The 25,112-nt window shown below is 43.6% G+C and overlaps 2 protein-coding genes across 9 annotated transcripts; one reads left to right on the top strand and one right to left on the bottom strand.

Annotated features, from left to right (window-relative positions):
• Window positions 1-633: 633 nt before the first annotated feature.
• LOC121568996 (CD9 antigen) lies at window positions 634-12,459 on the top strand. 2 transcript variants are annotated; one of them, XM_041879566.2, is made up of 9 exons: window positions 634-1,130; window positions 1,370-1,491; window positions 3,639-3,741; window positions 4,019-4,116; window positions 6,161-6,235; window positions 6,719-6,820; window positions 6,997-7,086; window positions 7,438-7,521; window positions 10,377-10,995. In XM_041879566.2, exons 2-9 carry the CDS (start codon window positions 1,426-1,428, stop codon window positions 10,539-10,541), a joined length of 783 nt encoding a protein of 260 aa, XP_041735500.1. In that variant the 5' UTR covers window positions 634-1,130; window positions 1,370-1,425; the 3' UTR covers window positions 10,542-10,995. The 2 variants fall into 2 exon arrangements, with proteins under 2 accessions (XP_041735500.1, XP_041735501.1); XM_041879567.2 differs by having other exon boundaries at window positions 640-1,130; window positions 10,903-12,459.
• On the bottom strand, window positions 7,528-25,112 carry LOC121568994 (zona pellucida sperm-binding protein 1). Of its 7 annotated transcripts, XM_041879562.2 has the most exons (9): window positions 24,681-24,769; window positions 22,939-23,027; window positions 20,329-20,390; window positions 19,874-19,975; window positions 13,901-13,995; window positions 13,307-13,436; window positions 12,932-13,061; window positions 12,761-12,830; window positions 12,528-12,573 (listed from the first exon to the last, which is right to left on the bottom strand). In XM_041879562.2, the coding sequence occupies exons 2-9, from the start codon at window positions 23,002-23,004 to the stop codon at window positions 12,554-12,556; spliced, it is 675 nt and encodes a 224-aa protein (XP_041735496.1). In that variant the 5' UTR covers window positions 23,005-23,027; window positions 24,681-24,769; the 3' UTR covers window positions 12,528-12,553. The 7 variants fall into 7 exon arrangements, 4 of the variants coding, with proteins under 4 accessions (XP_041735495.1, XP_041735497.1, XP_041735498.1 ...); XR_006657897.1 differs by lacking the exons at window positions 12,528-12,573; window positions 20,329-20,390 and adding an exon at window positions 13,588-13,711; XM_041879561.2 differs by lacking the exons at window positions 12,528-12,573; window positions 20,329-20,390; window positions 22,939-23,027 and adding an exon at window positions 7,528-7,928 and having other exon boundaries at window positions 24,681-24,792.

The following is a 25,112-nucleotide window of genomic DNA, read 5'->3' as shown; positions in this document are numbered from 1 at the left end:
CTGTACATATAAAGTGGGTGAAACAGTATGTAAACATTATTCATCAAAGTTGACCATCCCTGATCTACATCAGTCTGTCCTATCTGGTGAAATTCTCCTGTCTTATCTGGTGTCCTGTGTGAAGTTAATTATGCTCCCTCTAATTCTCCCATCTCTCTCCCTCTCGGAGGACCTGAGCCCTAGGACCATGCCTCAGGACTACTTGGCCTGATGACTCCTGGCTGTCCCCAGTCCACCTGGTTGTGCTGCTGATCCAGTTTCTGCTGTTCTGCCTGCAGCTATGGAACCCTAACCTGTTCACCGGACATGCTACCTTGTCCCTGACCTTCTGTTTTCGACCTGCTCGCTCTCCCTCCCTCCCTCTCGCTCTACTGCACCTGCTGTCTCAACCTCTGAATGCTCAGCTATGAAAAGCGAACTGACATTTACTCCTGAGGTGCTGGCCTGTTACACCCTCTACAACCACTGTGATTATTATTTGACCCTGTTGGTCATCTATGAACGTTTTAACATCTTGAAGAACGACCTGACCTTAATGGCCATGTACTCTTATAATCTCCACCCGGCACAGCCAGAAGAGGACTGGCCGCCCCTCAGAGCCTGGTTCCTCTAGGTTTCTTCCTAGGTTCCGTGCTTCTACATCTGCATTGCTTGCTGTTTGGGGTTTTAGGCTGGGTTTCTGTATACGTACTTTGTGAGATCTGCTGACATAAAAAGGGCTTTATAAATACATTTGATGATTTGATTTGATCATGAAATGCCTATATGATATACTGTGTGTGGCTATAACTGTGCAGTACACTTATCTGCTTACTCCTTGTTCACTCATTATTATAAGCTCATTATTACTTGCATAATGAAAGTGTTTTCCCAGAACTGGCCAAAGATAAGTTTCATTTCTCCATCATTGCCACCCTGAAATCCTCGGTCTTCTCGTCTTCTGAAGTGTACTGCACCCCGTCACTCAACAACCTAATCCAATCAAATGATTCAATCGGACTGGGGGGTTGGATTTAATCCAGACGAAATCTCACAATAAATTGCCTTCTTCACACACATTGCCTGAAACGGTTGGTGTCGCAGTTGCATTCCGAGGTGTGAAGCGACTGATCTGCACGCAACGAATCCAGGTAGGTTTATTTCTTCAGGCTTGCGTTACATTTCCCTCACTGTAGCTCGATGTAGAAGATCAAACACAAACTGTTACAAAATGTTTCTAATTATGCAATGATTCAACCCTGGCTATGATACTGTATAGTTAACTAAATACTTCCACCAACACTCGACACAGTCTATTACCCATCACTGCTCTTTTTTCACACCTATTGTAAACATTTAGATGTTTGAACATCTTCAATTATTTTCCCAGGGCACTAGACTGTATTTCAGACTTCCTGATTGGAGCGTGTTAGCGAACAATTGATCATGGCACTAGACGGATGTGGGCAGCTGTGTAAATGTATCCTCATCCTTTTCAACATCATTTTTGCCGTAAGTATCCATAATCTCAATGTAACTCTGTAGACCTAGTGGTAACAAATTGGTATCTGGTGTGCATGAGAAAGAGAAGGGGGCTGGTGTAAAATGTAAATTCATTGTAGTAGGTGAATAGTTCTAAGGGCATTGTCTATTTATCTTTGATCAACCTAGGCAGCATTTGCCATTTGCTGATTTGGAAATAAGCTTTGCTTAAAGTCAAATAGCAAAATCTCTTATTTAATTTTTGTCCAGACCCTTGCTACCATCTCTGAATGGGAAATACATTTCCATTGCTGTTATTAAAAGGCTGCATTTATTGTCTGTATGACTGATTAAACCCCTTTCCCATCAAAGTACCAGCTCATGTCTATTGCTCACAGTTGTCCACATCAAATAAAATTCGATTTGTCACATGCGCCGAATATAACCGGTGTAAACTTTACAGTGAAATGCTTGCTTATGAGCCCTTCCCAATTATGCAGAGTTTTAAAAGAATATAAATAAAATAGTAACAAGGAATACAATAAAATACAGGAGAATGGCGCTACAGCCAGGGAGTACCAGGACCAGATCAATGTGCAGAGGTACGAGGTATTTGAGGTAGATATGTACATGAAGGCAGGGTAAAGTGACTAGGCATCAGGATAGATAATAATAAGAGTAAAATAAAGTAGCAGCAGCAAATGATGTGTAAAAGTATGTGTGTGTAATGTGCATGTATGTGTGTGTGATGTGTATGTAGTGTACGCACACACACACGTATATTCCATTAATGAACTTCTCCTTCATTAATGGAAATGAACGAGAAGTTTCGTTTCCCATGTTAAGTTTCAAAATGTTGGCGTTCATCCAGGTGATGCAAAACCACAGACTTAGTGTATCATTGGGGTGTGGTTAGTTCACTTTACCAGCTAACCGATATTTCAAGCAGGGGAATTCTATATGAATTAATCAAAAGTAAGAAACCAAACCAAACTTAAATAGCAGAGTAGAATCACACAGGCGTGCTGTTTAATTCGTTGAACTAGTTTAGTCCAGGCCCCTGGTTGAGGAAGCTATTCTGTTCAGTATTTATTCTGTGCTTTGAAAGAAATGTCTCTTGTGGAACATTCTTTCTTGTTGTTTATCTAGCTTTCCCAAACTAGACTATATTTATTCATAGTCCTTTTTTGCAAAACAGTGCTGCACCTGACATTACATGATGACATTACTCTCATCATTTTACCAATCATCGTTGTCGGATGAAAACCTCATCTCCAAAACATAAACTTTTCAGGAAATGGAAAAAACAGCCATATTTTCCCATTAATAAACATACAATTATGAAACTTCAGATGCTATTTTGAATACATTTCTTGGTCCTAGAGTCATGTCATGAAATGAAATGTTCACAGCTCAATGAGGGGAGTTACTGCTTTCCATACATGTAAAAAAACAAACAAAAAAAGTTTAGGTTTTCATCCGATTCATTGAACATTGTAGATTTCATAGTTACATTGAAAGGGATACTTTGGGATTTTGGCAATGAAGCCCTTTATCTACTTCCCCAGAGTCGGATGAACTCATGGATACCATTTTTATGTCTCTGCGTGCAGTTTGAAAGAAGTTGCTAACTAGCGTAGCACAATTGCTAACTAGCATTAGCACAATGACTGGAAGTCTATGTAACTGCTAGCATGCTAGTAGATACCATAGACTTCCAGCCATTGCGCTAACGCTAGTTAGCATTGGTTCGCAAAACTACTTTTAACTTCTTTCATACTCAGTGCTTGACTTGGGCATAAACTCACCGGAGCACCACCTCAATTTTTGTGCTGCTTGAGCTCCCATTCCTCTTATAGAATATTAGCTCAAAAGTATTGTGGAGCTCCTGCACCTAAATATAAAACAGTCCCGGCACCCATATTGAGTGCCGGCACCTATTTCAGTCCAAGTCAAGCACTGTTCATACTGGATGCAGAGACATAAAAATGGTATCCATGAGTTCATCTGACTCTGGGGAATTAGATAAAGGGCTTCATTGCCAAAATCCAGAAGTATCCTTTTAATACTAGTACATCTTCTACACTATATTTGTAACATCTTGTGTGAGACTGATCTTTAGGTATGCTTTCACAACCTGTTTCATGCACAGTTTTTGTTGTTTCTTCTTCTGACAGCTGGTGGGTTTGGCGATGTTGGGGTTGGGCTTGTGGCTGAGGTTCAGCTCTGAGACCAGAGGATTTTTCAACATAGACCTCAACACGCAACAGTTTGTCATCGGTGAGCTCACACAACTCTGCTCTACTAATTTCAGCCTGTAAAACCTTTTGCAGCTGTAAGCCATGGATAGACAGACTATACAACTTTAGGTCAGTTGTTTAGTATATATTTTATTACAGGTTTATAAACTCATAATTTCTTTATTAATGACTTAGAAACATTTGAAAACCATTTATAAAGTATACCTTTTAAAGTGTTACTGAAAAATAATTATAATCACCATTAGTACTGAACAGCTAACATTGACAAATGGGTATCTCTATCTCTCATACTTTAGGTGTGTCCGTGTTGATTGCGTTAGGAGCAGTGATATTGCTCGTAGCTGCTTTCGGAGACTATGGAGCGTGTAATGAGAATAGGACTGCTTTGGGAGTGGTAAGCTACAAAGAAAAGAAAAACGGCATCCATTTTCCATTAGTTACACTACACTGAAGTGGGAGCACAAAGTATTTGACAGCCCTGATTTAGAGGCTTGAGTGGGCAGTGGTAGGTAGCCTTAGCTAATTCAATTGTCCGCAAACAAGTCAAGGGAGATCAAAATACTGAAACATGAGAGCAAGACAGAGACCAGACATGCTTTCAGAAAGCAGGTATGGATATCCACCCCTTTCTAGTGACGAACCATGCAGATTCCCTTCTACCACAGGGAACATTAGTGTCTAAGAACATACATATTAGTTTAACTTCCTAATAAGAGTTCCTCACTAGAAAGTATTGAAACTTGTTCAGCCCAATATTTCACCCAAAGCCCTTAACCACAAACAACCGCCGAAATCTAAGCTGTGACATGGAGCGTTTGGAATGTTGGGTGATCCTGCTGCGTTTTCCCGCCATAGAGTTCTCTGGTTCTCCTTGCCGCAACTCTGACCTCTCTCTCTCAAGGGCCTAGCAAGCACTTGTCATCAATCACTCAACTGAGCTGCTACCTCAAGAGCCATGGTGCAGTTTACAACCATAGAGGAGCACTGGGAGTCTCGCCTGTTTGTCTGAGAAGGCCAGAGACTTTTAAACTCCCATTTAACACAATGGCTCGAGATAGGAAATACTTGCTTCCTGTATGCAAGCTTTGCTGTAGGACATGACACTACACACGTTGGCATACATTTTTGTGAATGACCAGCTCAGCGGGTGACCTGTTTCACCACCATTCCAAGGGTATAATCGGTATAACGACAGGTTCATAGTTTCCAGTTCTTAGGGATAGAGTGAGTTCAAGGAGGAGGTCAAAGGGTCTAACAAAGTTCCTAGATTTGGAAAGCACTTTCACAGCATGAAATAACAACCTAAACTATTATTATTAGCTATTCCTCTACGAAACACACTACAGTCCTATATGTCAGAGAGAAACAGATGATGCAATTATGACTGCTACATATCACAGATTGACAAAGTAATGTGTTTACTAATTGACTTATGCAAAACAGCTATGATGAGCTGAAGTCAGTGAGTTCTCTCTTGCCCAGAGATTCCTGTTGCCATTTTGAGGCAGCGGTTGCTTTCTCTCCGTGTGGTTTATTTAAGGAATAATGCCAGAGGAGGTGTGGTATATGGCCAATATGCCACGGCTAAGGGCTGTTCTTATGCATAACGCAACACGGATTGCCTGGATACACCCTTAGCCATGGTACACTATATATACAAAAGTATGTGAACACCATTTCAAATTAGTGGATTCAGCTATTTCAGCCACACCCGTTGCTGACAGGTGTATAAAATGAGCACAGAGCCATGCAATCTCCATAGACAAACATTGGCAGTAGAATGGCCTTATTGAAGAGCTCAGTGACTTTCAACGTGGCACCGTCATAGGATGCCACCTTTCCAACAAGTCAGTTCATCAAATTTCTGCCCTGCTAGAGCTGCCCCGGTCAACTGTAAGTGCTGTTATCGTGAAGTGGAAACGTCTAGGAGCAACAACAGCTCAGCCGCGAAGTGATAGGCCACACAAACTCACAGAACGGGACCGCCGAGTGCTGAAGCAAATGGTCATATACCACAAACCTCCGAGGTGCCTTATTGCTATTATAAACTGGTTACCAATGTAATTAGAATAGTAAAAGGTCTTTCTTTCTTTCCCATGCTATACGGCCTGATATACCACCGTTTTCAGCCAATCACCATTCAGAGCGCGAACCACCCGGTTTATAATATGGGATGTGTCACTGTAAGCGTGTCAGATTTACTTTAGAAGCACTTACTGTAGTTCCAAACCTTCACACAGTTTCTCAGAAAAGTCATGGGCTTTTCTCATACAGTTGCCACTTTCAACTTTGTTCATTGTGCATACATTTAACATGTCACAACACACTTCACAAATAATAAGTCAATTTGAAGGACAGCTGTGGTTTTATGTGTGTTTATTCAGTAAGTATGTGTGCTGTGTTGTTGTATTTCTGATTTGTTTACCTGCCCCTCCCAGTTCTCCTGCCTGCTGGGTATCCTGGCTGGAGTACAGATCGGAGTCGGAGTGATCGCCTACGTGAGAAGTGATGAGGTGAGAAAGGAAGAACAGAAAGAGGGTGCAAGACAAAATGTTGAATAATAAACAACGTCAAGGCTTCCCTTTCATGCAGATCACAAAAACCTTTGTTAGTTGATTAAATGGTTGTAACCAACAGTGTAACACCTGTCCACTAGATGCATCAAATTCTTTGCATTCCAGCGGAAGTCATTCATTGTCAATGGAGCAGTCCGCAACACTACATTGGGGATAGCGTAGGCTGGGGTGCGTTCTGTGTACCGCATGCCATCAATATTTTCAACTTGTGCGTTGCTTTACCGTGCGGTGGTACAAACGGAAGTACACACACTGACTCCAAACTAGCTAGCTTTTAGCTAGTTGAAAAGCGAAGCACATGTTCGTCAAGTGGGGAAAGTGCGAGCTAGACATCTGGCAAAACAAAACGCATATGCATGCATCTGGTGGACATCGGACGTAACTCCTGCTTATGTGTGGTCTTGTCTTTGTGCTGTGCAGGTTGGGAAGCAGCTGGCGGAATTCTATACTACAGTGTATGCACAGTATGTGGCCAAAGGAGACCCTGGTATGGCGGTTACCCTGTCCATCTTCCACAATGGGGTAAATACAAAACATATCCCAAAACTTTTAATAGCATCATCGCTTTAGTTTGGCACATTTCAGTCCATCATAACTAATTCAATCCATAACAGTTCCAAAACCATGAGAAAACTATCAAAACCATTACATCAAATGTTACATTTCACTTGCCTTCGCCCTCTCTCTCCCTCTTCTAGTTGCACTGCTGTGGAATCATTGGTGCCTTGGACTTCTTGGTGAAAAAAACATGTCCAAAAACCGGATTTATTGAGACCTTCACTCTCCCGGTGAGTCGGTGTTCATTATGGGGCCAAATCCTAATTTGAGAAATATGTGCAACTTAAATCTGTATAAATTCTGTATTTATGTCAATGGTATATTTGCAATGAAATCAAGTTACAGGAGCATCTCAAGATAGGATCCAGTACCTTTTTCATATTGACTGTATAATTGACTATAATTTGCACAACACATTTTTGTAAAATAACCCGTAAAAGAACTGTGACAAATGAAGTGTTACCCTATGTTTTATCCACTATGGAGGCATCCAGGAGGCTGTCCTAGATTTCCATATCTCTAGGCTGTATAAAACCCAAGGCTCTAACCCATCCCACACTGGTGTCTCTCTCCCCCTGCAGGCCTGCCCCACAGTGATTGTCGACATCTTCGTGTCCAAAGCGCCGCTGGTGATGGGCCTCTTCCTTGGGACTGCGACTATGCTGGTGGGCAATACTACACACACACACACACACACAGCTCAGTGCACAGATTTGTTAACGCAGGGTAGATACTCAGTTTATTAGGCACACCAATCTAGTACCGGGTCGGACCCCCTTTGCTTCCAGAACAGCCTGGATTCTACAAGGTGTTGGAAACGTTCAATCATTGTTCAATTGGTATCAAGGGACCTAACGTGTGCTAGGAAGACATTCCCCACACCAGTACACCACCAGCCTGCACCGTTGACACCAGACAGGATGGGGCCATGGACTCGTGCTGCTTACGCCAAATCCTGACTTTGCCATCAGCGTGGCGCAACAGGAACCGGGATTCGTCAGACCAGGCAATGTTTTTCCACTCCTCAATTGTCCAGTGTTGGTGATCGCGTCCCCACTGGATCCGCTTCTTCCTGTTTTTATACCGAACAAAAATATAAACGCAACATGTAGTGTTGGTCCCATGTTTCATGAGCTGAAATAAAATATCTCAGAAATTTTCCATATGCACAAAAAACGTATTTCTCTCAAATTTTGTGCACAAATTTCTTTACATCCCTGTTAGTGAGCATTTCTCCTTTGCCAAGATAATCCATCCACCTGACAGGTGTGGCATATCAAGAAGCTGATTAAACAGCATGATCATTCCACAGGTGCACACAACACAATGCCACAGATGTTTTAAGTTGAGGGAGCATGCAATTGGCATGCTGACTGCAGGACTCTCCACCAGAGCGGTTGCCAGAGAATTGAATGTTCATTTCTCTACCATAAGCCGCCTCCAACGTTGTTTTAGGGAATTTGGCAGTATGTCCAACCGGCCTCACAACTGCAGACCACGTGTAACCACGCCAGCCAAGGACCTCCACATCCGGATTCTTCACCTGCGGGATCATCTGAGACCAGCCACCCGGACAGCTGATGAAACTGTGGGTTTGCACAACCAAAGAAATTCTGCACAACTGCCAGAAAGTCTCAGGGAAGCTCATCTGTGTGCTCGTCGTCCTCAACAGGGTCTTGACCTGACTGCTGTTTGGCGTCGTAACCGACTTCAGTGGACAAATGCTCACCTTCGATGGCCACTGGCACGCTGGAGAAGTGTGCTCTTCACGGATGAATCCCAGTTTCAACTGTACCGGGCAGATGGCAGACAGCGTGTGGCGTCGTGTGGGCGAGCGGTTTGGTGATGTCAACGTTGTGAACAGAGTGCCCCATCACCTTTTTTAAAATCCACTCCCTATCTTTTTTTAAAGGTATCTGTGACCAACAGATGCATATCTGTATGAAAAATGTATGCACTCACTAACTGTAAGTCACTCTGGATAAGAGCGTCTGCTAAATTACTAAAATGTAAATATCTGTATTCTCAGTCATGTGAAATCCATAAATTAGGGCCTAATGAATTTATTTCAACTGACTGATTTCCTTACATGAACTGTAATTCAGTAACAAGGATCGACGAGTTGTGTATTCCGAGATGCCATTCTGCACACCACTGTTGCACTGCGCCGTTATTAGTCTGTTTGTGGCTCGCCTGTTAGCTTGCACGATTCTTGCCATTCTCCTTCGACCTCTCTCAACGAGCTGTTTTCGCCCACAGGACTGCCGCTGACTGGATGTTTTTTGTTTGTCGCCCCATTCTCGGTAAACCCTAGACACTGTCGTGCGGGAAATGCCCAGGAGGCATTTCTGAGATACTGGATCCGAAGCGCCTGGCACCGACGATCATACCACACTCAAAGTTGCTTAAGTCACTCACTTGGCCCATTCTAACGTTCAATCAAACAGTAACCGAATGCCTCGATGCCTGTCTGCCTGCTTTATATAGCAAGCCACGTGACTCACGGTCTGTAGGAGAGATACATTTCATGAACGGAGTGGTGTACCTAACAAACTGACCAGGGGCGCAACTTTGGTTTTAGAAGTGGGGTAGACAAACTGGCAGGGGGTCTGGGGGGGTCCTCCCTCAGAATTGTTTAAGCATCTATAGCTCATTTCCTGCATTTCTACACAATCTTATGACCTTTTTGGGGTCACTTGTATTATTCTATTTCTTATTTATATGTTTCTAAACACTTGTACATGAATGTGGATGCTACTATGATTATGGATAATCCTGAATGAATCATGAATAATGTTAGAGATGCACAAATATCATACCCGCTCCCCCCAAAACATCCTAACCTCCCCTGTTATTGTAATGGTGAGAGGTTAGCATGAATTGGGGATATGATATTTGTGCATCTAACTTTCTCACTCATCATTATTCACAATTCATTCAGGATTATCCGTAATCATGGTAACATCCACATTAATGTAGAAGTATTAAGAAACGTTATTCTTATTTACAATAAGTGACTCCAAAATGACACAATACATTATTTATTGTCTGTTAAGTTACATTGCCAGCTACATCAGTCAAATAAAGAGTAGCCAGTTTCTGCTCTGCTTGTTTTTACAACTCTGAGAAAAAGCACAACACAGAGACAGCAGCTGCCTCTTATCGCAAGCTCTGTGGTGTCCGCGCGGTCTTAAATCAAGGCGGGCTGAAACCAAACTGCCACACGACCGCTCTGAGGAGTCCGCATGGTCCTAAAGCACAACGATGCCGCTTTTTTGTATCAAAACTGGGGGGAACAAAAATGCAATTTCAGAATGTCCCCAGTGAAATTTGCACCCCTGAAACTGACCACTGAGTGTAAGTTGCTGCAGGGGTAGAAATGCACTGGTTAGAAGAGAGCAACAGACAGGTTGTTGTTACATCTTTCTGTTCTTGTTTTTCTACCCTCTGCTTAACCCATACCTTTGTCTGTTTCTCCCATCCTATACCATCCCTCCGTTTCCTCTCCCCCTCCTTTCAGATCTTGGCCCTGGTGTGCAGCTCCCTCCTCAGCAAAGAGATCCAGCGCTCCCATTCTTCTCCTCCCCCCTACATCCTCCTCTCCACTACTGTCCTCCCCCCCCCTAACCCGGACCCTGTGGGCTTTACCCCGCTCCCAGTCATACCTGTGGCTGATGCACTGTAACTCCTTACCCCTCCAACTTTATTTACACCATTAATTTATGATCCTTTCCTCTCCTCGGACGCTCACAGATCCACATTCTCCTCTCACTGCTCAATAAGGTCATTGTCTAGTCCCACTGCAAGCTACGCATTTTCTGCCGTTAAATGTCTGGACTTAATGTTTCCCATCTTCAATTCACACTCTTGGTACATTTGCTTGTATCAGAGACAGTAATTTAGGAGTTAGGAATTTGCACTCAATCTCACCCTGTTACAGCATCTGGTCTGAAGGTGATGATCGCTAACCCTGCTTTGTCTTTATCTGATCCCATTCTGCTTAACTCTTTCCTCCCTGCGTCACCACCTTCTCCTGTTGCTCCTAGATCACAGCCCTGGTGTGCTGCAGCATCCTCATGAAACAGATCAAGATGAATCAGTTGTCTGCCCCTGTGTATTACAGCCAGTCCGTGAACTGAGGGGACAGGACCACCAACATGTTGAAACACATTTTTCGCCGCTGTGAAACCAAACCAGATGGTTGTCATTCAGTGACCATCACCCCATTCCCTCCTTTTACTTAATACTTCTGGAGAGGCGCCCAATAAAAATGGATGTCCTCCTAATTAGCTTTCATTCATTTGCGTAGCTGGACAGGGCTCTAGATCATCTGTACATGGCATTAGCAGGGCTCAGAATGAGACCACACCATCCATTTAGATGACATAAACAGGGTAGACAAGACACTGTTGCTCAGTAGCAGCTCAGTTTGTTCTGCCCCGCTTCCCACTGTAGTCCTTCATCTTCAAATGTTTTACCTTTTTAATTCACTGTTACCAAATGTTAGTGACTGTATATAGCTGCTCTTGCTGACATAAATGCTGCTTACATGAAAGCTACTATTTTATTAAGATATTGTCAGACGGAGCATTGAATGAGGGCACCACTATAATCAGAAGCTGCTCATGTTTTTTTGTACAGTCCAACGTGTTGACCTTTCCCTGTGATCACATCAGTTTAGAATCATGTTTGTGTTGCAACACTTTTACAATGTTTCAAAGTTAAAATATCCATATCAATGTACTGCTGGCAGAATTAGCATCTTAAAATGGCGTGATCTTAGATTGTTAGGAAATTAATTTCTACGAGGATTTAACTATCAACTGCAAACTGGATTAATCTGTAGTTGGTTCTCTATGCCAAATGGAGTGCATTTATTAACAATGTAGTTTATTAATAACATCTTTAATCATTCTACACACTTAGAATCCTAATCCCCCAACTGCAGCGCCACTTGTACACCCTAAGGTGATATGAAACATCTGTGATTTCTTCAGTCCATGTTTGGATGTTGATGTTGGATGATATATGCAACGTTGCGTCAGGGATCCTTAAATGTGCCTCTGGAACATTCAGTTTCATTGACTCATTCTAGTCACTTATTCTATTACTTTGATGCCATTTCTACCATGTGAACAACTGATTTCTATAAGCGAACTGGGATGTAAAGGATACATTTCCTTGTAATTTTGAGTCACTCCAATTGCAGCGCATGTGTAACCTAGAACCTTATTGCTCTTGGGAATCATATCTACCAGAATGCCCCGTCAAGCAGCAGTTGTAATGGAGGCTGTTGAGTGATAGAATAAGCACTTCATATGGAGTGCCTTGGTACACCAGCCAAAGTGTTGCCCTGTAAATGCAGGCCTTGTCAGGAGTGGGCCAATCATATGGTGTGAAAACTACTCAGAATGACAAAATGGTGTAACTAACCAGGTCAAGTGTCTTATTTTATAGTTCTTAATGATAATTTGAATTTCCAACACTTGTTTTACAATGTAAGAACCGCTTATATTCTGTTGCAAGCTAATACAACTGACTGTGTAACATGGCACCAAATGTGGAGCTTTTTGTTAAATAAATAAATGTGTTTTTTTCCCTTGTCTGATGTCATTGTGCTTACTACATGACTGAATAAGTGCTGGAGAAGAACAAATAATTGACCAATTGTGAGTAAATGTGTATTTATTCATTTGTTCAGTTGTCCAGCTTTGGTCCTACAAATGAATAACAGTTCATGTAACTAAGACCGCAAATACATTTGAGTGTCACGTTGAATACTGTAAGAAACAAGTACATTTGAGCGCTACAATATTAATACAGTACATTATAATAACTTCAAGAAATGGATGGTTTATACTTTCACCTTGTCCAAACCATTGTAGGAGTGTTAATTCAACTCACCACTGAAGCAGCCCTCAATACAGTCCCCGTCTGCTGGGGAGCACACCTCCGTGGAGCACATGAAGTAGAGCTGTTGTTGATGAGGACAGGAGAACACATTCAAATGCACTGACCACACAGTACTGTATCAAACGCTGAGTCTATAATATGACACCATTGGCTGAGACTGACCTCCTGGTCCTCCAGGTGGGAGGGACTTCCTGTGGGTAAAGACTGGAAGGTGGTGATTATGAGCCTCCGGGTGTGACGGGGTTGGGCAGGTGGTGGGGGAGGGGCCTGGGAGTCACCACGGCTGGGACAGCTGAAAAACAAGACAAAACAATGAGGTTTTCTTCAGACAAAATAACTGCCTGTTCACTATAGGGACAGTTATTTAGTGGCGCTGAGCAGCAGGTGCTGTGGAAAAACCTATAGAATATGGACATTTCAATCTAATCAGCAATTTCACTGTCACATCATTCACGTGGTATAGAGATTCATGCATCTATGCAGTGCTTTCTCTGTGCTGTTGCATATAAACAAACAAACTATAGTGGAACAACCTACCCATCATAGATGAGCAGCCAGCAGGCCAGTTGTGTGTCTGGGTAGGCCAAACAGTAGTGCACCAGGAGAACCAGGCCAGGGTCCAGGTCTGGGGCCTCAGCAGACCCACCTCCAGGTGCAGATGTCGCCCCTGAAGTAGACTGATTGGTCGATGTTTCTCTGGGTAGAAGCTGCTGTAGTGCTCATCTACAGTATGATAAAACTCACTCCTCAGAGTCCTACATAGCTCTATTATGACTCTGCTGCTACTCCTGAATGTTTCATTACTTCTACAGTTCTACCTGTAGCGATTCGTAGACGGACAGCCAATGAGCCCTGAGTGGGGACAGGGGGCTAGGGGTGGTGCTCATCACCTGGTACCTCACCCTCCCTGGAGAACCAGGAGAAGACCTGCTCTCCACCAACCTACACGCAAGACAAGCTCATGTTACACTAATTCTACACTGACTTGTAATCTCATCCCATCTGTACTAAAGGATATCAAGTTCATCATCATGGTTTGACAGCATTAGCATTCAAATGGTAACTTTTGGGAATACAAAATGAAATACAAATGGATACATTTGCTAGGGATTTGAACCATTTGTTCTTTACCTGACAGGTGAGTCTTCAGACGTGGTGCTGTGTTCATGTTGTGTGGAAAGTAGAGCGATGAACGCCAACAAGTGGACCACGGCCTGACCAGCCTCCTAACCAAACAGACATGCGCAACAGGTCAAAAGAAGGAGCATCAAACTATATCATACAAAATAAGCATACACAGTGTTGGGTTCTATTTTTCTCATAATTGGATCTGTATGTGATGAATAACTTAGAAGGAATGCATTAATGAGGAGCATAGGTTTGTACTATACTGATATAAATTGTTTCACATAACAGGCTGTGATTCATGTAAGGAACGTTAGGGGAAGGATAGATAAGACTTGTATTTCTCACAGATACGAACACTGCTTCTTTGTGATCTGTGAACCTTCCAAGGACATGGGTACTGCAAAAAAAAAGTGCTGACTCTACAGGTTATTATGATAGCAACTTATGCCTGGGAACGGTGGAGCGCCAAGGGGTGGAGCGCCAAGGGGATGGGACTAACCCGTGCGCCAACGGATTGGCTGAGTAAAGTCTAAACCACACTCAGTCCTTTACTCTGATTGGCCAACAGAAGAGGTGGGAACTCTCTGTCAGAGTATTTGAGAAAGTACCTGTAAACAATGGTTTAGTTCTCTGTCTGCCCTGCGTGGTTTTTCAGTGAGCCCGTATACGAACCTTCATACTTATCATACATACATTTTGCATATAATAAATTTAGCTTGGATTGAATATCTCTTGATTATGTTTTTTCTTATTCCAATACCAGATTTGAATTACGCAATTTCTAACAATTGGTGACCTCCGACTGTGATCTGGTAGCGGAACTTCGCTGGAATTCACCCAGCCTATTGGACATCACTGTCGTCGAACTGTGTGTTTCACAAAGTGCCCGGGCTTCTAAAAACACAGGTAAGCAGACACCCATTGTTAAATAACTAAAGTTCTGCATATTGGCTTTATCCAAATTAATTTTGTGAAACACCTGATTGATGTAAGTGAACCCTATTGTACTATAAATAACAATGACAGTATACTACTTCGATTTCATAATATACTATGCAAATGTTTGATAATTGTGATGGTTAAACCCATGGGAGTGCGAGCTATGACTGAAGGCTCATAGGAGGTACTTTAAAATAGTTTAGACAGTGCGAGCTATGACTAGAGGCTCATAGGGGGTACTTTAAAATAGTTTAGACAGTGCGAGCTATGACTAGAGGCTCATAGGGGGTACTTTAAAATAGTTTAGACAGTGCGAGCTATGACTAAAGGCTCATAGGGGGTACTTTAAAAGTTAGACAGTGCGAGTGTTGTCGTATGCATGAGAGTGTGAATGACAAACCTGTATACCTTGATAGAAAACTAATTGGGAATTAAAACGTCTGTGGCTGTCCAAACTGTATAATTTGGGGATAACTGTTGGGTTTGTGGTTGCTTAAACCATATAACCCGTTAATAACAATTAGGAACATAAAGCTAAAGTGATTAATTGTGTGACTGAACTGAAACGTTTGAGCTGATATGATTGAACTGTGGCGTTTGATGTTTGACCTATCATAACACTGGTTTTGAATAGTTGTGTTGAAACAATTCGGTTTATTATTTGATTCAGTGTTTGATGTTTGACATAGCATAATACTGGTTCTAGGTGTTTGGGTTGAAGCTTTTTGGTTGATTATTTGATGTAACGTTTGATGTTTGACCCTGCAAAATACTGGTTAAACAATTAGACTGAAATAATTCGGTTTATCGTTTAAATATAAACATGCACCAACTTTAACTAATTAGGTGGGAATCATTTGATTTAAATAAATAGATTAAAGTACTTTAAATAACGACAGAATATTGGAAACACTAACACAAAACACAACTCCTCAAAAGAGCCTACTTCCACAGGAGAGGAAGGACGAGAGAGTTGCAAGGGGAGGGGCTGGAGACAGGAGAGAGAAGGGGGGTGATTTAGGTTGATACAAACAATTATTGAGGGGGTTAGGACTGGGGATATCTTTATCATGTTGTGTGTGTACTAACATTTTAATGGTATTACTATTACCCATTTCATTACTATTACCTATTTCAGTTTTTAAACTAAAAATATTAAACCATTAACATTAAAAGCACTTTTTATACAAAATATTTGAGTCAGTAAGGTTTTAAATTACAATTAAGAATAAATAATAAAGTTCTTAAAACAAAAGTATAGATAAAACAACATTGGCAAAAATGACAGATAAAGTAATTAAAGTGTTGAAATCCGCCCTCGAGATAAATGGGGGAAAAGACGGGAAGGAATGGAAGAGGAGAGGAGAAAAGTTATACAAAGAATGGATAACAGATGGATGGATAATGGCAATGAATGGAATCCCAGGGGAAGGAGAACCGAGGACAATACTGACAGCCCTGAAGAAGAGAACAGAGAAGGCAGTAAGTGAGTGGAAAGAGGAAGGAGAGCCCCTCAAAGGGAAGTCCAAAGACGCGATGGAGAAAGCCAGGTTAAAGGAGCGGATTGGTTTGGCTATGTTGGAGAAACTGAAGAAAATGTGGGAAGACAAAGCACCACCCAAGATAACAAATCGGTTGTATCCAGCCCTGCCATTGGCCCCACCACCGTATGAAAACCCTCCAAAAACAATGGCACCAGTGTTGGAACTGACTGGGCAGGTACAGTATCAGCAGAAAGACGGCGTGCTGCAGGATACATGGGTGGGTGAAGAAGAGGTGAATAGACGAAGAAGTGACATCGAACAGATGTTGAAAACCGCACGAGAACTGAAAGAACAGATTTCTCAGCTGAGTAGACTGGATGAAGAGGAAGAAGACTCAGAGAGAAGTACAGGGTACCGGGACTTGTGTTGAACCGGAGCAAGTGAGAGAGAGAATTAGGAAATAGGAGGTAGAAGTACAGCCAGTTCAACCATTTATGACAACAATGCCGAATTAAGAAAGGAACTGAAAGTACTGGAAAAGCAGGTGAGAGAAGACAGAAAGGAGCTGGCACTCACATCACTGCAAAGAACACCAGAGCCAAGGGGGGGCCATTGTATTGATTTGGGAGAAGAAGAGGAAGAGTATGAAGACGTAAAGCAGACAAAAATGCTCTATGGAGCTTTTCAAGGAGATATTTGGGATGAGGAAGGGCCTGCACAACGCACACGGGCCAAAACTCAAGGGAGAGGGGGTAACTGTGGGGGTCAGTACCCTCTGAGAGAAACAACAGGGGGAGCTTCAGTATACAAACCCTGGCCACACAGGGATGTGCAAACTCTGGTTGACAGTTTACCCCAGCCTGAAGAATCAGGACACAGGTGGGTGAAGGCTTTTGAGAGCCTTACTGCAGCAGATGAACTCACCATAGGGGATATGGTGGCAGTGATGAACAGGTGCATGGGTGATCATGAATACAAAGAGATACTCATACAAGCAGGCCTGAGAGGAATAGTAGGAGCAGCAACTGGTTTTGATCGATACCGAACTGTCATATGGGATGCAGTTAGAAGGAAGTATCCCACTCAGGCAAGGCCAGATCTCATGAGAACACTGACGCTGAATGATGATGAAACCATACCAGCCTACATGAAGAGGGCAAAGTGCCTCTGGAGACAAGCATGGAATGAAGAGCCCACCAAAAATACAATGAGTCACCTCTTCCTTGCAAACTGCCTGGGAGGACTCCCAGACCAGGCCCGGGTAGAGTGTGAAAAGGTTGTGGCACTCACAGCAAAATCCATCCCAGAGTTCACAGAAATAGCCCAACATCATGTGGAGCGATGGAGGGAAGGCAAGAGGAAGGAGGAAGATGAACTAAAGCAGCTACAGAAGAAAGTTCTGAAAAAACAACTGGCTGAAGACAAACCAAGCAAACAGATGGTTGTGACCAGTACCCCGAATCCACAGGGTGTGCCAGGTATTGATCCAGCTGCAGCCGCGGCTGCTGCAGTAGTACAGGCAATGGCTGGGATGATGGCACCCCAGATGATGGCTCCTGTGGGGCCAAATGGGTATTTCTCTGTCGGGATGTACACAGAACCAGACCCACCTCAACAGCCTGGCTATGCACCCCGCAGACACGCAGATAGAGGATGTTTTAATTGTGGGAAAGAAGGACACATGGCAAGATTTTGCCCACACTCACACCAGCTATCAAGACAACAAAAAGGAAGAGGGTATGGTGGACAGCAAAGAAGAGGAATGCCAAGGTTCCGACAGGGACGAGGAAGCTGGCAAGGAGGCCCCCAATTTCAATCACCTCAACAATACCCTGGAGAAAACAATGGGCAGCCTCAACCAGTGCCCAATGCTGCACTGCTACCAAGTATGTCATGGATGGGAATGCAACACCCCAACCAGGACCCCCAATGAAGCTTCCCAGAAACCCAATATAACCTCACCACCAACATCTACTCATTTCCACCAGGGTCAGAACCGGTAGTGTCATGTTTAATTGGAGGAGGAAAACATAATATGTTGATTGATACAGGATGTACATGGTCTTCTGTACAAGCATCATATCCACTCACTACCAAGACACAAGCTTTCTCTGGGGTTTCTGGGACAATTATGAGAAAGCCATATACAGTTCCATTGGAAGTTGTATGGGATGACCTGCAAGTAACTCACCAGTTTCTCTACAATCCAGAGTGTTCGGTGGGGTTAATGGGAAGGGACTTGCTCTCCAAGCTGGGATGCAGCATCTATTGTAACCAAGAGGGACTGCATGCTTCTATCACACCTATTGATGAACTCATGCCAATACTCATGAAGGAACTCTCTGATCCCCCACGCATGCTGTACATGGGAACACACTCAGAAGAGGAGGAGGAGGAAGAAGCATATGTGTATTGGCTGAAGTTAATGGAGACTGACCCTGATGCTCTCAGAGTATGCAGAGAGTTCCAGCTATGGAAGGCATGGATACAGACTTTGAACGCATACTACCCTGTCCCTTTTTTTTTTTTTTTTTTTACCCTCCTGAGGACCCTCCACACGTCACAATGAACTACACCAGGGACCTGGATGAAGCATATGATGAAGCATGGGAAGAAGAAATGGAGGACAGACGACCAAGTGTGACAAGCAATCACATGTACATACTCAAAGAAGGAGTGGCAACCAGTTGCATGGTAATGGATGGAGATGTGGTACTGACAGACAAATGGTATGCACTTCCTGGTGACTCTGTACCACATGTTACTCTCCTAGTAGGGTTTGGCTATGAGGCAAGATCATTGGGACCAGCAGTAAAGAAGGCAAGCTGCCTGCAGTGGAGCAAGAGCGCCTGTTACAAGATACAAAGCTCAGTCATGGATGGAAATCAGGTTTGGAGAATCTTACTAAACGTGGATGACATTGGAAAACCTGAAGTGGTGAGAAGATCTCATTACCATGGAAGAGAAATTACTGACCATCCAGACACGGTCAACATCTTCAACCAGTTACCAGAACAACTGTGGACATTAACTGCAGAGGATGTGGGACTAGTTGATGTAGAACCAGTGGTGGTTTCAATTATAAAAGACAGTGGCCTTACTATTCCAGTTTGCAAGCGCCAATACCCACTCAGTGAAGAAAAGACAAGGGGAATTGAGCCTACAATATCAGGACTTCTAAAAGGGCAAGTAATATATCCAACCTGCTCCAACTGGAACACTCCAATCTTACCAGTAAAGAAAGGTGACACTGGAAAATGGAGGATGGTGCAGGACTTCAGACCAATCAACGAGGTAACTGTACCGGACGTTAGACCTGTACCAGACCCATATCTGGCACTGCAAAACATCTCACCTACCCAAGACTGGTTTACAGTGGTGGACCTTGCTAATGCATTTTTCTGCATTCCGTTACACCCAGAGTCTCAACCACTATTTGCATTCACCTACAGAGGACAGCAATTCACCTATTCTCGTCTTCCACAAGGATATCGTGATTCCCCAGGAATCTTCAACGCTATCCTGAAGAGTCACTTGGAAGAGTTAACATTACCAGAAGGGGTGACACTGCTTCAATACGTTGATGATCTCCTGTTGGCAGCACCAACTGCTGAGTCTTGTTTGCAGGCCACCAAGTCCCTTCTCCTCTTGGTTGCTAAGAAAGGGTACAAAGTGAAGAAAGAGAAATTGCAGTGCTGTAGGAGAAGTGTACAGTTCCTGGGGAGAGTACTGTCAGGAAAGGGACAAGCTGTCTCTACGGCCCAGAGGACATCAATCTTGGAACATCCCAAACCCACTACTGTACAACACCTTTTGTCATTTCTTGGCCTTACTGGATACAGCAGAACGCACGTGCCAGAATACTGTCTCAAAGTGGAACCACTGCGAGCAGCTTGAGAGAAGCAGGAAACAGAAATCTCACAGCTGTCCTTAAGTGGACTCCAGAGGCAGAGGCAGCTTTTATCCAACTCAAACAGACGCTAGCGCAGGCTGAAGCACTGTCTTTACCTGATTACACCACGCCATTCTGTTTGGATGTTTCTGAAAGGGATGGTTATGTGCATTCCATCCTGTATCAGAAACAAAAGGGGGAGAGAAGAGTCTTACACTACTACAGTGCAAAACTGGACAACATTGAGACAGGACAAACTGACTGTGCCAGACACATGGCTGCCATTGCTAAAGCTGTAGGCAAAACAGCTCACATTGTAATGAGACATCCGCTTGAAATCAACACAGACCATGGAGTGACAGCTTTTATTGGTTCTAAACTTTTCACATTGTCCAGCAAAAGGAAATCCAATATAACAAAGGCCATCACTGCAAAACACATTACCTATGTGACAACCACAACCAACATGACTGATGGCATGGGTCAGGGAGAACCACATGTATGTGAAGACAGAGCAGCCAAACAAATCAAGGTTCGAATGGACCTACAGAACTCATCTCTGGACGGCAACAAGACCACCCTGTTCACAGATGGATGCTGCTATAGGTCAAAAGACCCAAAGGAAGGGAATATTGCTGCCTATGCTGTGGTAAAGCAAGACAAGGAAGGAGAACACGAAGTTGTTGAAGCAAAAAGACTGGATCCCAATGAAAGTTCAGCACAACTAGCTGAACTTAGGGCATTGAGGAGAGCTCTACAACTAAGTGAAGGAAAGAATGTGGACATCTACACAGACTCTGCCTATGCACATGGGATTGCACACATTGATGGACCACAGTGGATGAGGAGAGGATTTGTGACCAGCTCAAATGAGCCCATCAAACACAAGGTTGAAGTACAGAAGTTAATTGATGCGATCCAGCTTCCCAAACGAGTGGCAATAATGAAGTGCAAAGGTCACAGCAGAGAAAGCACCAGAGTGCGTGAAGGAAATGATCGGGCTGATCAAGCAGCAAAGGATGCAGGAGGATACACTGCCCAGCAGATGGTGCAACGAGCCACTCAAGGACAGGAGGAGTTGACGACAGACACAGTAAGACAGTTGCAAGAAGCAGCAGGCGCCTACGAACAGAACGTATGGAGCAGACAGGGAGCAAGGCAAGACCATCATGGGATTTGGAGATCTCACACAGGAAAAACAGTGGGACCTGCAAAACTCCTCAGATCAATCTTAAGGGAAGAGCATGAGAAGGCTCATGGAGGATGGAAAAGTGTCGCAAAATCAGTTGAGAAAGCATGGTGGCATCCACACATGTTGGACATGGCAAGAGAGACATCAGAGAGCTGTGAAGTGTGCAAACAATACAACAACAAAGTGTCACTTGGAGCAGTGATAGGCAGCTTCCCAATACCTGAAGCGCCATTTCAAGACATTTGCATAGATTTCACGGACATGGGACAGGACAACAGAGTGGAAGGAAAAAGATACCTGTTGGTAATGGTTGACAGATTCACCAGATGGGTGGAAGCCATCCCCACAGCAAGAGAAGACGCAAAGGCTGTGATTAAATGGCTGAGGAGGGACCTCATTCCAAGGTTCGGGGTCCCGCGAATGGTCCGTTCCGACAACGGTACCCATTTCAAGAACAAACACCTGAGGGAGGTAGAGCAGGCCCTAGGAATCACCCACAAGTTCGGGTCAGTATACCACCCCCAATCGCAGGGACTCGTAGAGAGAGCTAACCAATCGCTGAAACGAAAAATGGCCAAAATCATGGCCGGAACTAAACTGAAGTGGGTAGATGCGCTGCCCCTAGCTCTAATGTCAATGAGAAACTCACCTGGGTCTGACACCCATTTAACGCCCCATGAGCTTATGACAGGACGCAGAATGCCAGGGCCACCAGCAGACAATCTTAGTATGCCTAGGCTAGATATTGCAAAAATCAGATACACAGACTACATGCAGGCGCTAATTTCTCTTGTTGAAAGATTGTCTAAACAGGTGGTGGAAGTGCGCACTCCTGCTGTTGAAACCACGGACGAGAACAGAGACATCCTGGTGGGAGATTGGGTGAGAGTGAAGGTGCATTCCAGAAAGTGGACGGAGCCAAGGTGGGAAGGGCCCTTCCGGGTAAAAGAGGTATCAAGCCACTCGTTGCGGGTGAACACGAGCAAGAAAGACGTGTGGTACCACAGGACACACTGTGCCAAGGACATAGTTCCAGGAAGGACTCTAGATCAGGTACAACAGGACTTGGCAACAGAAGGGGAGTGATGATGATGTTGTGGTTAGGAGTGGGGCTGGCCTTATGGGGAACAGTATTCTCAGCTCCCAATCAGTACCATAACATAGTCATTACCTTACAGGAAGGGGAATCTCAAGTGATGTCCCTAGAACCATGTAAGATCTGGTCATGGAGGAATAGGGCTAGTGGAATTGGGGACACTGGTTGCAATTGGAACCAGAAGGAAAACTGTAACAAAATGTATCCCCATGTGTTAAAGAGAGGTACTTATCTGTGTGAGGGAAAGTGGTGTCCATATTGGGACTATATGATCACAAATGTTGGCACCTTCTGGGAATGGCGTAGAGGCTATCCGTATGCATTAGGAGATGCTTCTAAAGCAGCTAGGTTTTCAATGATAAGGGGTGTACAGGGGTCAAAAGGGGGTGCATGTAAAGGTGATGAAATCCTACTAACCATCCAAGACATTAAACTTACAGACGCAGGTGTGTACACCTTAGCAGCAGTACGATCCGGACCAGACACCATGGGTATGTTCACCATCGCAGTCACACCCAAACCTGCAGCTGGGGAGAGACAGACCCAGTTGGACCACACCCCCGCTCCAGGACCAGCTCAACTTCAACCCACTAAGCCCTGACGGGAGCATAACAAAGGCCCTTGTTGGCCTGGAGAAGTTGTCAGCAGAAATGGAGAGCATGGCTGGAGTGGAGAGTGGTGGGCTGTTCTCCTGGCTGAGTGACTGGTTTGGTGAGTACTCTTCTATGGTGGTTACTGGATTTCTGACCCTAGTAATTGTGTTTTTGCTGTTAATGTGTTGTGCTGCTTGCATCGTCCCCTGTCTCAGGAGGTCAGTGGTAGAAGTGGTGCAGGCATCAGGTATGATGCTGTTGTTACCGGCCCAGGATGATGCGGGTGACTCTGCTACTGATTCTGAGACCAAGCTGGATGATCCATGGTTTGCCTAGTAAAATATATACACGCATTTATTTTCAGTTCTTGCTCATTTATTACCTTATGTTTTTACTAACCACTGTGATTGTTTATTCCTCCTGATGTGAAGGTAAAGGATTCCTGGGTGGCTGGTAGCCAACTCAGTACATGTTAGGTGTAGGGGAGGAATAGAGGGTTAAAATTATTTTTATTTTTATTTTTTATTAACATTAAATGTTGTGCTTTAATTTCCATATCCTGTTATTCTTAAGGGTGATTATACTCTGTTTAGAGTGACACCATAAATGGTGTCAAAAGAGGGAATTCTAAAATGTCCCTTTAAAAATATTTAATCACACCCTAGAGTTTTAATAATCTTGTGTTTTATGCTTTATTAATCAAGTTAACCATTGGGAATGTTTGTCTTTCCTTATGTGAAGGTTTGAAGTGCCTGGGTGACTTGTAGCCAACCGTTTGCAAGTTGGGTGTAGATGGAAGGACTGAGGGTTTTAATTTTTTAGTATCATTATGGCCTCTTAATAAAAGTGTGATTATTTTTGTTTGTATTGTATTTTAATGAGTGACACCCTGGAGGGTGTCAAAAGGGGGATTGTTGGGTTCTATTTTTCTCATAATTGGATCTGTATGTGATGAATAACTTAGAAGGAATGCATTAATGAGGAGCATAGGTTTGTACTATACTGATATAAATTGTTTCACATAACAGGCTGTGATTCATGTAAGGAACGTTAGGGGAAGGATAGATAAGACTTGTATTTCTCACAGATACGAACACTGCTTCTTTGTGATCTGTGAACCTTCCAAGGACATGGGTACTGCAAAAAAAAAGTGCTGACTCTACAGGTTATTATGATAGCAACTTATGCCTGGGAACGGTGGAGCGCCAAGGGGTGGAGCGCCAAGGGGTTGGGACTAACCCGTGCGCCAACGGATTGGCTGAGTAAAGTCTAAACCACACTCAGTCCTTTACTCTGATTGGCTAACAGAAGAGGTGGGAACTCTCTGTCAGAGTATTTGAGAAAGTACCTGTAAACAATGGTTTAGTTCTCTGTCTGCCCTGCGTGGTTTTTCAGTGAGCCCGTATACGAACCTTCATACTTATCATACATACATTTTGCATATAATAAATGTAGCTTGGATTGAATATCTCTTGATTATGTTTTCTCTTATTCCAATACCAGATTTGAATTACGCAATTTCTAACAACAGATAATAAGTTGAACAGTTTTATAAGGAGGTGGAGTAGCAAGTCTACAGTAACTTACGTATCTGTGCACTCCACAGCCATCCAGGGGCACACTGTACAGGTCAGAGGTCATCCTGTGGGGGGTGCAGGACACGTGACTGTCCGCAGGCAGAGGGGGAGGGATGACCATGGGGTCCACCAGAGAGCCAGGGACCGCCAAGACAAATTGACGCCCCGATGTACACTCTGAGGGTTGACACACACACACCCTGAGGACCTAAGACACAATCAGCACATTGTGGAAATTAAAGAGTAGTAAAGCAGTTCGAAAACTGACATTCCCAAAATACCAAGCATGTACCCATGGCCTTGGACACGCTGGAAGACCATTTCCATTCCTCCTATCTCAGACATTCCCCTGGGAAGTGTTTTGATGTCGGCGAAACACCAAAAAAGCCAACTGTTATGGCCTCTCCATAGCAACACCAAGACCAGTAGTTTGAGATCGAGA

The sequence above is a fragment of the Coregonus clupeaformis genome, chromosome 36 (assembly GCF_020615455.1).
Source record: "Coregonus clupeaformis isolate EN_2021a chromosome 36, ASM2061545v1, whole genome shotgun sequence".
Taxonomy (NCBI): Eukaryota; Metazoa; Chordata; class Actinopteri; order Salmoniformes; family Salmonidae; genus Coregonus; species Coregonus clupeaformis.
The sequence above is the reverse complement of the archived record's forward strand: the minus strand, read 5'-3'. Positions and strand labels throughout refer to the sequence as shown.

Bases quoted from the DNA above. Each gene is read 5' to 3' on its own strand.
- LOC121568994 (XM_041879561.2), bottom strand. From the start codon at position 24,703: ATGGCTGTGGAGTGCACAGATAC. The intron at 13,996-19,873 runs GTAATGTTAACT...CTGTTTGGTTAG, and splicing joins AAGCAGTGTCACCCCTTCTG to GAGGCTGGTCAGGCCGTGGT. The intron at 13,437-13,900 runs GTAAAGAACAAA...AGTCTACTTCAG, and splicing joins TCTGAAGACTCACCTGTCAG to GGGCGACATCTGCACCTGGA.
- LOC121568996 (XM_041879566.2), top strand. From the start codon at position 1,426: ATGGCACTAGACGGATGTGGGCAGCTGTGTAAATGTATCCTCATCCTT. The intron at 3,742-4,018 runs GTGAGCTCACAC...CTCATACTTTAG, and splicing joins CACGCAACAGTTTGTCATCG to GTGTGTCCGTGTTGATTGCG. The intron at 6,821-6,996 runs GTAAATACAAAA...TCCCTCTTCTAG, and splicing joins TGTCCATCTTCCACAATGGG to TTGCACTGCTGTGGAATCAT.